Consider the following 14025-nt stretch of genomic DNA (forward strand, 5'->3'; position numbering starts at 1 on the left):
TTATAAGTAAAATACGGAAAAAATGGAATTTTATTTTTACAAAATTTACTTCTGGATACTATCTCCTGATCATAAACATGCTTCTGGCCAAGTTTTGTACATTTCCAGGATAGTTTAAGAAAGTTATTAAAATTTAAAAAACTTTAACCACAGAGTGAATGTAATGTTTCCTGGCAGAAAAAACTAAGTCCATTTATAAGTAAAATACGGAAAAAATGGAATTTTATTTTTACAAAATTTACTTCTGGATACTATCTCCTGATCATAAACATGCTTCTGGCCAAGTTTTGTACATTTCCAGGATAGTTTAAGAAAGTTATTAAAATTTTAAAAACTTTAACCACAGAGTGAATGTAATGTTTCCTGGCAGAAAAAACTAAGTCCATTTATAAGTAAAATACGGAAAAAATGGAATTTTATTTTTACAAAATTTACTTCTGGATACTATCTCCTGATCATAAACATGCTTCTGGCCAAGTTTTGTACATTTCCAGGATAGTTTAAGAAAGTAATTAAAATTTTAAAAACTTTAACCACAGAGTGAATGTAATGTTTCCTGGCAGAAAAAAAACTAAGTCCATTTATAAGTAAAATACGGAAAAAATGGAATTTTATTTTTACAAAATTTACTTCTGGATACTATCTCCTGATCATAAACATGCTTCTGGCCAAGTTTTGTACATTTCCAGGATAGTTTAAGAAAGTTATTAACATTTTAAAAACTTTAACCACAGAGTGAATGTAATGTTTCCTGGCAGAAAAAACTAAGTCCATTTATAAGTAAAATACGAAAAAAAAGGAATTTTATTTTTACAAAATTTACTTCTGGATACTATCTTATGAACATAAACAAGCTTCTGTCCAAGTTTTGTACAATTCAAGGATAGTTTAAGAAAGTTATCAAAATTTCAAAAACTTTAACCACAGAGTGAATATTTGTGGACGCCGCTGACGACGACGACGACGCCGACGGAATGTAGGATCGCTATGTCTCGCTTTTTCGACTAAAGTCGAAGGCTCGACAAAAACATTGAAGAGTTGTCTACCCTGGACAAATGATCTTAGTCACTAGGTAAATAGGGAGAACTTCAACTGTTTTATTTAAACATCAATCCTGCTATATTTTTGCCTGTAAAAGGCAAAGAAGTCAATTTAAACCAGATCACATGCAGAAAGTTGCTCCCATGCTGTGGCAACTTACTCACATTGCTGTGGCAACTTACATGTTGCTGTGGCAACTTATTTGTTGCTGTGGCAACTTACATGATTTGTGCATTGGGTCCTGTATCTTTGTCTGTGGCTTTGACTGTCAGGATGAGTGAGCTGCCAGGTAGATTCTCTTCAATATGGCCGACATACACAGAACTGTGCTCAAATTCAGGAGCATGATCGTTGATATCTTGGACTTTGACTATCACAGTTCCAGTGCCTGTCAAACTTGGGCTGCCTGTAAATGAAAGAAGAATATGATTTACTTCAATTGCAAATTTATTAACATTCCAATTTGTTTATTTTGATCAAACTCATAGCATCAGCTGTTGAAAATAAAACTTGGAGGCCAAGTTGTGATTTCAAATGCAAGTAACAAGAATTAGCGGATTGCATAAGTTTTCCTGCCGAAATTCATGTTTCACTTTGGGCAAACAGGTAACTTTTCAAGCAGTTATAACTTACTGCCTTAATATAGTCAATAAGCGCTGAAAGTGGCATTTAAAACACCAACAATCATTTTTTTAATTTAACCAATTGTTATTTATTATTGTCCTATTCTACTGTAAATATATAACTCATGAATGGAATCAATTGCTTGATGTTGTAATATTATTAGTCTTTGAAGATTTGCAATGCACATATTTACTGCTTGTGTTTTAGTAGAGGTGTAATTTATGTACATTTTATTGTTTCTTCAACTTTTATTTATAAGGTTCATCAATTAAATTCTGGTTACTTTATTGTTTGATTTATTGGCAATGGAAGTGCTAGGTAAAGTTGCTCTTCTGATTTTGAATTACAATTTATTCAAACAAATCTAGTTTAATTTTTGTTCACAACTGGAACTTCAAAAATATATATATATATCATAGCAAGAATATGTGTCAATAGGGAACTGTTGCCTCAATTGCCCTAATTATGGATAATGAACAGATGATGGCATCATAATATCCCCTCCCCCTTCTTTTCCTATATAGGGGCACACATATCCGTCAAAGACCATAGCAAAAAGATGAAGAACAACTATATGCCATAATACAGCCTTCAAGAATGAACAAAGACCATTATATACATGTAATTAGAAATATATAAAAAGCTGACAGAATAAAGAAATGTGAAATAATTTCAGATTTGTTCAATTTGGATATTTGTAAATATGAAATGTTACAACTGGATATAGATTATATTTCATTGAATTTTAATTTTACACAGAACTTATTTATTATATTATATTAAAAACTTTCAAAAGGTATCTTCCTGTACATGTTACCGCAACTAATTATTTTTTTTCTTCAAAAGCACATGATTTTATTTTTTTATATATTTATGACTTTGAATGTGACTAGATTACAGATATATTTTCAATTATTATTTTTTAATAGCCTAGTATATTGCGTTATTATGAATCTATCATGTAAATTTAAAGTCATGTTCATCTTTAAATTCTAAAGAAGGTAACATTATCATATATTTATTAACAATTTTGTGCCATGAAAATTATTCAGTGCATATTAAAATACCTGTACACAAAAGAATTTTGCACCAGGCATGCATCCATTTAAAAATATGAAATTAAATACATAAAATGTTGAAAAGAATGTCAAGAAAATGCACCGGCTCACTTGTTTAACATATTTTCTTCTTAATCATTGCATGGATATCAATTATATTTAGTGTCCTTAAAAAAATGAAATTTAGATATTCCTTATTTTAAGATTCAATTTAAGAGCCCCGATTAATTGTAATGAATAAAATAAAAATTTAATACTAAAATCCAGTTCCTAAACTTAAATAACTTAAAAACTTATCAAATTTGTCATCTTAAAACCCACCTTCAAAATCCATATCTATTAATAATTTATGCCAAAAAAATGTACTTTGAAAAAATGTAATATTTTCCACAATTTCAATATCTTCACAACCTTCACTTCAAAGTAAAACATTAAAAACTCTTAAACCTATCAAGTCAACTATATCTAATCTTTGCAACATTTTCCCCTTTTAATAACGTTTGCAAATTATTACACAACATTAGCTTCTCGAGGATTTAAGTCAACCTAATATTTGAAATTTGTCTCCTCACATTTAAAGTTATCCGGTACACGGCAATTATATTTTCAACATCTTTTGTTAGCAAAACTGTTACTTGAAAGCGACATAAATACAGTTTAATATAAAAGAAATGACAAAATAAAATTCAATCTGAGGGCAAAGGTTTTGTAGTGGAGTCTGGTACTTTGTATAGAATGCAGTCATAAAAAGGTACTAACTCGAGAAAAATGAAACTAACAGATTAAACACATTTTTATGGTCAATAAAATATACTTTTGTGACAAAAAAGGATTTGTTGTGGTAGCTGAATTCTTTCAATAAATCATAGACATTTCTTCGTCATTCATATTCAGTTACAAATTTTTAAGAAATGTACAGTTACCGTAGTTACATTTTTAGCATCAACTTTCACAGTTTTAATACTTATATTACATCATTTTTTAAATACTTATATAGTTTCTACAAAGGTACAGTTTCACACATTGATTAATGATAATGTCAACTGTCATCTGAGGCATGTTTGAGACATTAAAAACACAAAAAATGATGTATAAATGTCTACTATTTCCATTGGAGAAACATATTTTATACATATATTTGAGAGTAGAAAAGTAGCTTGAAACTTGAGTTTATAGTTCTCATGTATTTTATGAGGGCCCAAAGGACCAGTTTCTTTTCAAAATTAAGATGACTTGAGTCAAATGTGGAACTTGATGCTGTTAAACTATGTTCAAAATGGTGCAAGCTTGGAGCCCTCTTCAACATGCCAGCCATGCACAGAGGTGTGAGCTTTATGCTCTGTGTTGAAAGCCTAAATTTTAAAATTAAAAAAGGCTAATAAACGCATGTTTTCATTAGTTTTAAGTTTTGTCAAAATTGCATGAAATGAGTTTAATTGTGTGATGTAATACACTTATTTCGACTTTCTTTTCAAATCCTGTAGTTGTAAATCAAAACTGTAAAGTTGACTGAACTAAAACCTGAATTCTGTATGAACTTTGGATGTTTTCATTTCTTCATTCAAATAAAATTAGAGAACATTTAAAAATTAAATGGATTTCTACATTAAAACCTGACATGTTATATATAATTAATTATTATTAGTCCAAAGTCTGAAACATACACCAACTAATAAAATTAGTGTACAAAAATATTTGCCTTACAGTTTCAACATTGCGACATAACAAATTAAAAGTGAACCTTTTAAGGTCAAAATAATGGAGATGTGATACACATTTGAACTTAAATACAATGAACTGGTGCAAAAACATCAAAGGTTACGACAGTGCTAAATAATTAATGTAAATGACAAACTTTATACATATTTTTTTTCTTCAATTTATGAGGTCATTTTGTACATTACATAGATGCCAACCCCCTTTTGACACAATCAGTAACAAACTATGAAATTTTCCGTATTTTTGAAAAGTTTTCAGTAATCATTCATAAACGTACACTTACCAATAAAAAATACTGACGAGTGGTTGCAAGGTAATGTGCACTAAAATTTGTCGTTTATAATGTTGTCTGTAATATGTATTCCATTAATTAATTGTTCAGATGTTCTCGACTCGTACATTTTCGTTTTGTCAAGGAGAAGTAGAGGAAAGGGGGAAATCTACTCATAAAGGGAAAACGGTACTATTTATTCTGCCATAGGCGACAATACTAACATTTTCTAAATTTACCAGTTTTTGTAATAAAAACCTGGATAAAACAGTTATGTGTGGTGTTAGAACTTTATTACTGTATTCTAAAAATTGAAGCCAAATAGTATCATGACCAATTTCCAACGGAGCTGGTTTATGTTATCCATGCCCACCGTCATTTTGCACCAAATTTATGAAATTTTGGAAGCCTTTTCAAATAATTCTCTAGAAAATATTTCAATAGGTTTTAAAATTTATATTATAAATTTACACACTGCAGTTACTCATAGATAAATAGAAAAATATATTGTACCCTTACATCCAATCACAGCGCTCCTAATTTGACTTCCTTCACCTGTCTTGGGTACACAAAAGGCCAACCTAATGCTGGGAAAATTAAATACTACCGCTTTCCCTAAAATGCAAGTTTGCCCCTTTGGAAGTCAGTTAGTTACTCGACAATAGGTTGATAACTCCCGAGAAACCGGAAGCATTACATTGGCGTTTTCTAAAAACCGGACCAGGACGGAAAAGTAATGATATAAATCCGTGTTTTACAAAATTGAACGGCGATGATTGGTAATCCGTAACTATTCGACTTTGACCGTAATAGCGTAGTTTTTATAGCAAAATCGGAGAAACTACGCAAAAATCGTAATGGTTGGCATCTATGACATTATAGTAACTTATCATTCTGGACTAGTTTCAAATAAATGTTCAACATAATATAATATATATATAACAAAAATAAATACACCAAAACTCTGAGGTACTAGACATGATTCTTCCGGCCTGTTTATAGTTTTAAGGATTGATTGATTGTTGGCTGCTAAATGCCCATAGTTTTATGGAAAGAACTGTTTTAGTTAAACAATACCATGAATACTATGGATTCATTTGTTTTGTGGGAGACCAATTATTTGTCAAATTAGTTGGTAACAGCGTGAATCCTGAATTTTCAATTTAAGTACAAATTTTCTGTATATGTGTAGTCTTAAAGTGTATGCAGGACTTTGTATGTTAAACATGAAAAGAAATGAATCTGCAGAAGTTTATTTTTTAAATTGGTGCTTAATATATATATGTCATTTAATTTTAAATGTTAATTATATTCTGTTGCCTTTAGTTTTTTCATGATTTTTTTGGTGCAGGAAGCCTACGGAGACAGTACCCAGACAGAACCACCAAACCCTCAGCCAGAAAACTGACAATATAAAGCTTTTATACCATTACATGTTGTTATTTTGGGATTTATTTTGTGCAGGCGGAAGCCTACAGAGACAATAACTAGAGAGAACCAGCAAGAAACTGACATAATATAGCTTGACTTTACAGTTCCACAAGTTTCATATCATACCAGCATGAGAACAGATTATTTTCATAAGTTTTGATATATTACACAACAAACTCACCATTTAAGTTTCTATGTCTAATAAACATTTAACCAACTTTTGAGAAAATAATTAACTGTTAATTAAAATCTACTTCTCACAAAACTACAAACATATGTTCACCAGCAGGTGGATAGCCTTGTTTTCCATTCATCATATAGTATATAGGAATCTTGGTAAAAGGAAATTTCTTACTTATTCATTTAATATGTTCTTAATGTGCAATAAATCAATTTGATTTGACAAATAAACTTAAAAGAATCTTGAATCATAATAATAAATTGTCTGCAAAAACTGACAATTTTAAATATATTATAACAGTCTTTAATGTGCAAATACATGTACATAGATTACTGATAAATATATTATATATACATGTCCCATTACTTCGAGAGAACATGGAAGTACATGTTAAAAAAAACTGAGTCCTTGCAGAGTTTTATAGTATTTACAGTAAAAACTTAATTCAACTGTTCAGCTTTTTTTAACCAGGTCAATCAGTTTTAAATATTTTGGTCACTGAGTTTCTTTTATGCAGACATCTTACAATGGAAGAAATTAAGAATCTTGTTATTAAAATGAGTTGGGTTTCAGTTGAAGACCAATGTTCTAATGTCATGAATGTCATGCATCCAATTTATTTCAAAATTTATTTCAACAAAAAAATTAGAAAATCAAAAGTCTGAGTCAAAATTATCTATTATATAATTTTAAAACCACAAATGAATAATCTTTAAATTTAACTGCTAAGAATGGTGCAGACATTTCTGAGTTAAACTTGACATACGCTTTATCTCTTGCCACTCGAACCATTCTTCGTATCAAATCCTGCTTCAGAGTGAAGCACCCTTATGATTAAAAATATCATTAAAGCAATCCATTTTTCAAATAAATTGATTAAAACATATCTTAGACTACGTTCATGAGACGGCTTAATCATAAGGCTTCTGATGACATTCGTTTGTCATGAAGTGTCCTAACTCAATTCGATGGTGCTTCAAACTTGAGATTCATCCGGTCTGTCAACACTCCAACACTTTTTTAACTCGAGGATTTTCAAGATATTAATTCTATTCAGTTTTACACTGCACTTATACAGATAGTTTGCTTATGAAATATAATATCCTATTCATATTTAAAAGACAAATATGATCTATAATACTTTTGTTAGTAATTATAATTGTATTAAATTTTTGGAATAAAATTTTCAAAAAAAATTGTCTAGGACTTTACAAAGTTATCATGATTATGATAAGTACAAAGAAAGGTAATTTTAAGGACAAAAATTGGGGGTGGATATGTGGCACCTTAATATTTGGCCCTATAAATTAGAGGTAATTGATACCATTTAAAATAACATTTGTTTAAACTTATAAAGAACATGTATTAAAGACCAACGCCTTCCGATTATGTCTATTAACATCCATATATATCTAAAACTCTAGAAATTTTGTTTGTTGTATTTTGGGGTAAAAAAGTATAACAATGCATGATCTCACTTTGGACTAGGGATGCTAACATGCTTTCTAAAATAATAACAAATACTTTCTCATTTGTTAAACGACTTTGTATCTAAACAGACAAGGACATGCTGTAGACATTCGGCTAAATCATGCAGTTTTAGTGTATAAAAAGTCCACCTTTTATACAAGTTTCTTCAACCTTTTCGTCTTTTTATCATCCATCAAGAAAAAAACGTTGATTCAGGGACTTTTTACACCACGAAAATTACCTTAGATAGTCACCTGTCATTTATGATAAACTATTTGTAAAAAAATAAATCTAAGCTATTTTTACCATCATTTTAGATTTGTCAATTTTGCAAACGAAAGACTATAAAATGTTTTTCTACAGTTTTTTAAACTTTCTAAATTTGCCAACTTTATCAAGATATACAGGCAATGACAGGATGCACATCTGTGAAGCTTTTTTTCTGTTGGTCTTTACATCTGACCTTATTTTCACATTACAAGGAAAACATTCTTTAAATTGTTCAAAGGTGACTGAATATGAACTTGGACATTGTCTAACAAGACAAGAGACTAAATACACAGACAGTTCAAGCTATGTCCTGCCGTTGACAACTTTGATGCTTGTTATTTTAAAACCACATTAATCAGAACAAACTGTTCTTGTTTAAATTTGAGTCAGTGTCCTATATCAGAGAATTGCTTAGAATGAAAATTATGCAGATTAAAATATTTGGAGTCTTAATTTAGTTCAAAACTGATATTTACTGTTTTTTTATGGCAGTTATATGGGTTTTAATTTCATAGAGTGTATTATAGTCCCAGATAGAGTGACTTGAAGTAATATAACAAAATCTGTTAACTTACAAGGAACTACTAAATTACTTTCAGATTTTTTTTTAAACTTCCACAAACTGTCAAAATATGATATTTCCTAGGAAATTTATATGCATTTCCATCAATTTCAATAATCTTCTTTATTTTCAATGTAAAAAAACCATAACATTATATTAAGTTGTTTAATTGAAAACAGAAAAATGGTAAAGAACAATGTTAAACAAAGAAAAATTCAGTTTCATATTTTCATAGAGTTATCTCCCATTACTAGTAAATTACATGCTGTTTAGACCTTCTACCAGTTTTCTGACTTAAATTAACAACTTATAAAGGTTTTTTTTATAAACGAAATCATCTCAGGATTCATTTATTTTCAAAAATCCAAATAGATTAACAACAAAAATAAGACAAAAGTGACTATTAGTCCAACAAATCATAAATTATCTCCCTTTAGTACTTTTGGAATCAAAATACAATTTCTTAGCAACATGGTTAGGGAAAGACAACTGAGAACTGCTATTCAAAAGAAAGTACTCAACAATCGTTTTCAATTACACCACCAGCTGAGAAGAAAAAACAAAGTGGTTTAGATTAGCAAATTGGCAAATCTAGACAAGCAAGAATGCTTGACATGGGTTTTTCGTAATAAATGCTATTCTACAACATTACACAAACAATTACCCAGGCTCTTTGTACAAGTTCTTAAAGTGTCATAACCATATTTAATTACTAAATAACAAATTCTGCTACTTAATCTTCTTCTTATGTTTTTTGTGAGTTCGTAATTGAATGTGAATGTTTTCATAACGCATAAATTATGGTGCATGTTTTTTGTGAAATTTTCTGCAATTACAATCTGCATTAATGGATTTTTTCATTCAGGACAGAAATAACTAGGAATTTGCAAATGAAGAAAATTATTAGAAATATACTAGGTCGGAAATATAAAATGCTTGTGATCTTTTGATTTTCATTTCTTGTTTTTGTTTTATAAAGGCATTCCGCATACTGCATATAAATCAATATCGAGGTTTAAAAGAGTAAAAGAGAGTAAAATGTCTTTGAAGATTGAATAATCATTGTATTTCATTTTTTTGTTCTTGGCACTGAGTTTAAAGTACTTGTAAAGAGAAAGAGATTATAGACATATTAAATTGTGATACCAAAAGACAGCAATGATCGCTTTTTGAAATCATGTCTCAATCATGTCTCAATCCCTGAGTGTTAAGTAAATGGAAGAATTTTGGCAAAGGATCTACATGATCTATATCCCAAAATATAAGTCATTAAATATTCCTTAATTTAGTCCAAAAATCATTAGAGACCTCAAATAATAATAAAGGCAAAAATAAACCTCATGAACAATTTTGGTTGAAGAAAGTTATTGCTAGTCAAAGTCAATAAAATTGACATCTACAAAAAAAATGTATTATGGACTGGTGTACATGTATTTTAATCTTAAAGATTTTGCACTCATGAAGAACCCGAAAAATTATAACAATTTTTTTTTTGTGCAAAATCAATGTTTCCTACTTTTATCTAGTGAGTTTGGACTTCATTTGTACTATTCTTTTATGAAGTTCAGCGCATTTTTTTATTTCCTTCTTTTTTAATCTAATTCTTCAGTAAATAATAAACAAAACCACAGCTTATCGTATAAACAAACAATTTCAAGTTGTTAAAAATTCCAATCATTTTTCAAGTTTTAACAAAGAATTTGAAAAGTCAAGATAAAAACCTGCATTTGTCAATGTTTTCCAAACGTTTATCTGAGCTTTGATAAACAATACATGTAACATTGTAACAAAGTAACGAAAGTAGATTTGAAATAAATAAACAAAGTTGAAACAGACAAGCTGAATCAACAGCGAACTGCCAATCGTAATCACAAATCGTCATTATATAAGCCACTTCTGCAAAACTAATCTTCTTAAAATATCAAAAAAGCCTCAAGCTATTTTCATTCAATATGCGTTATTTTTCTCACATGAAAGTGCTATTTAAGTTGCATAATAGCTTAAAATTACATCAAAATAAAGATTTAGAATTCAAAATATAATTCAGTTTCGTAACAAATCTAACATTAAATTATTCTTATTGCTTAGACATCTTTCAGTGATAGACAAATTTAATGATTAAGAATCATAAGTGGGTTTCTTTTCATTTGAGTAGCTTTTAAAATCAACATATTAAAGTCCTGTATCAAATTCTTACAAAATTTAAGAAATTTAAAAGGATGACAATCAAATCGTAACAGGGCTATTTCACCCTCCATGCACAATCCTACTAACAACAATTACCTCCCTTTTTTGCCAAACCTTTGAGTCATACTTTTAAAATTCTTTTTGTTAAAAAACATTTCAATCTTATTTAAATTTTATCAATTAAATGAAAACAGAGTACTCTTTTAATCACTTTTTTTCTAACCTGACAATGAAATTGAAAATTTGTGGTCATGAAATTATTTCTATTTTCAATATTTAATTTGACAAGATCCCTTTCCTATCTTATTCTAAGTGCAATTCTTGGTTATCAGATTTTTTACACAATTCAACTAAACTTGTAAAGTTAATTAATTTTTCGAACATCATTTTTTCGAGACTGAAATTACACAATGTACATGAACACCAAAAAATCCTGCGGTGAGATCATACATGATAAAATTATCAGCTCTATTAAGCTTTGCCGTCAGGTCAGATAAAAAATCAAGGTAAAAATGCAGAAAATTGAATTTTAAGTGAATATTTCATCTAATAATGCTCTTATCGCAACAGGTTTATCAATAAAACAATCCTTTCCGCAAAAGAAAAGTACTTAAAAAATAATCTTCTGATGAACGGATACCAATGTAAAATACAAAGGTATATAAAACATAATTTATTTCACACCTATGCGGTGAAAAAGATTTTGTTGCCAGTGATGAACTTCCTGATAAAATTAGTCCTGAAAGCCCTTTTCTGTCTTTTTTTCTTTCTGGGAGGTATTCCATAAAGATATGACGATATTGTGTCTCACAAAATACAGAAATATTTAAAGTAATTTTACACCATATAATCTGCACATACAGTAATTTATTTATTCTTTTGTGAGTACCTGCTAAATTTTTATGGATTTATAACTTTGCACTTTTTTTACTGCAATAATTTGGTTCAGACTTTAGCAATGAAAACTGCAAAAATTGGTAATGCCAAAATTTATAAATTTAGGGTAAATCTAGATTTTAACTGATAATTTGTGATTAAAAAGTTAACTCCCATAGGTTTTGTACCCCCTTTATTCATAGTTATGTGTTTCTTATCCAGTCTTACCTGAATCAAAAGCTACTATTGTTAGCTGGTAGTCTTCACGCTCTTCTCGATCCAGTTTCTTTAGACAAGTTATCTCTCCCGAAGTGTTATTCATCCTAAACACTACTTCGCCATTAACTTTATCACCTTCACGAAATCCATATGTAACTCTGTTGTTATTCCCAGAATCCTCGTCTCGAGCGGAAACTTGCAGAACATGGACTGGAAGATTGTCAGCCTCTTCTTGAACTAGAGGATAATATGGTGAATTAACGAAAACTGGTTTATTATCATTCACATCTAGTATACTGATCGTAACATCTGCAAATGCAGATTGTGTATTACTTCCACTATCCTCGGCTTGTATTCTCAGTGAATATGTTTGCACACGTTCATAATCCAAATTCTTTTGTATACGGATAACACCACTGCTCTGGTCGATGGTGAAATCAAAATTTCGATCACCATCCACAATGAAATAGCGCACATTACCGTTTAATCCTTCATCACGATCAGTTGCAGTGACCGTTTTGAGTGTTGTTCCGATTTTGGTATCTTCTGCTACTATTCTACTGTAGGATGAAGGATTAAATATAGGCTTATTATCATTGACATCACTGATTTTAATCATTAGTGACTGTACAGATGTCTTTGATGTTTTTCCATTGTCAGAAGCAGATACGGTAACAGTATAGTTGGGCGTACTTTCTCTGTCCAGCGCTGTGTTGACTATTACTTCTCCAGTTGACGGATTTATCCTGAATGGTGACTGTGGATGATAGGAGAGAAGGAAATTGATGACAGCATTGTCACCCATATCTTTGTCTTCTGCTTTAACTACAAAAGCCACACTACCAATCTTCCTGTCTTCTGGAACTGACATAACAGATGATGTGAGAAACACTGGTGCGTTGTCATTGACATCTTTAACAATAACAGTCACCTAAAATATAGAAGGAACAATTTTTAAATAGATTATTTATTTTTAACAATATAACTCTAAATAAAAAAAATGCATTCATCATTAGCTAAGCTTAAATCTACTCTATAATTAAACTATGTGTACCCGAATAGTTATTTTCCTTAGCAATATAAATGAGGTCTCGCTAATTTTCCTTTTTTGGGGGGTCATTTTTAGTGTCCATTTTAATAAAGTAATTTTATGAATAGTTTAGCCCATAAAGGCTAGTATTTAACAAAGCAGATATATTTGGTTGAATTATATGATAATGAGATATGATATTCTCCCTCTACATGTGGCCTCTGCAAATATTTTTTTTTTTGGGGGGGGGGGGGGGGGGGGGTTAATAAATTGTGTATCAACCTCATCAAAGTTCAATTATTGTATACTATTTACTGACAAATCTATATAAAAAGCTTATAGCAAGTCTTAAGACAATGTAAAATGAGAGTTGACATGACTGCAATGGGACCATCAATCTGAACAAGTCAATTCAATATTTTATGACCTGTAATTTAATTTGGTTTCATGTTTTCAATACTATACCTGAGTTGTTGTGCTTCTTTTAATGTTAGGAGATTCTGCCTGGTCAATAGCCAATACAGTAAGGCTATAGTTTGCTGTTGTTTCACGGTCAAGCCTCTTTGTGGTGTATAGAGTTCCATTCTCTTTTCCCATTCCAAACTGGCCTTGTGAGTCCCCATCAAAGATTTCATAGTAGATTAGACCATTCAATCCTACAAAGAAAAAAATACAAATTCATAAAACTATATATATATAGGGCAAGACGATTCAAGTTTTTCTCATTTACATGTTAGGACCATTAGTTTACTACTATTAGACCTCAAAAGACCAACAACAACAAAATTTTCGAACATACCGGTAAGCCAAAATTAAGGAGATTATATTAATATGCTGTAATAAAGGCATTCATTCAACTTATAAATCTGGGCAACACATTTAAGGCAATGCTGTCTCATAAATTAAAAGAATCAAGCAACAAAAACATGTATATTTTTTATGTTGCCTGAAGAAGTTTAGAGACAATTTAAATCAACGCAATTTCAATACATAATGCAGTTGCTTAAAATTTAACACGTTTTAGGAAATGTTTCCTCATAAATTGAAAAGAGCTAGAATTGGCAACATGAAACATAATACATTTCT

General features: G+C 30.0%; 1 protein-coding gene across 1 annotated transcript in view; it reads right to left on the reverse strand.

The window, feature by feature from the left end:
- Window positions 1–14025, reverse strand: part of LOC134697876 (cadherin-related tumor suppressor-like) — an 83647-nt gene that overhangs the window by 26322 nt on the left and 43300 nt on the right. The window contains exons 5-7 of the mRNA XM_063560163.1: window positions 13405–13595; window positions 11919–12840; window positions 1264–1447 (exon numbers count right to left, since the gene is read on the reverse strand). Of these exons, the coding sequence (XP_063416233.1) occupies window positions 1264–1447; window positions 11919–12840; window positions 13405–13595 (1297 nt within the window). The remainder of the gene's footprint in view (window positions 1–1263; window positions 1448–11918; window positions 12841–13404; window positions 13596–14025) is intronic.

The sequence above is a fragment of the Mytilus trossulus genome, chromosome 14 (genome assembly GCF_036588685.1).
Source record: "Mytilus trossulus isolate FHL-02 chromosome 14, PNRI_Mtr1.1.1.hap1, whole genome shotgun sequence".
In the NCBI taxonomy this organism is placed as follows: domain Eukaryota; kingdom Metazoa; phylum Mollusca; class Bivalvia; order Mytilida; family Mytilidae; genus Mytilus; species Mytilus trossulus.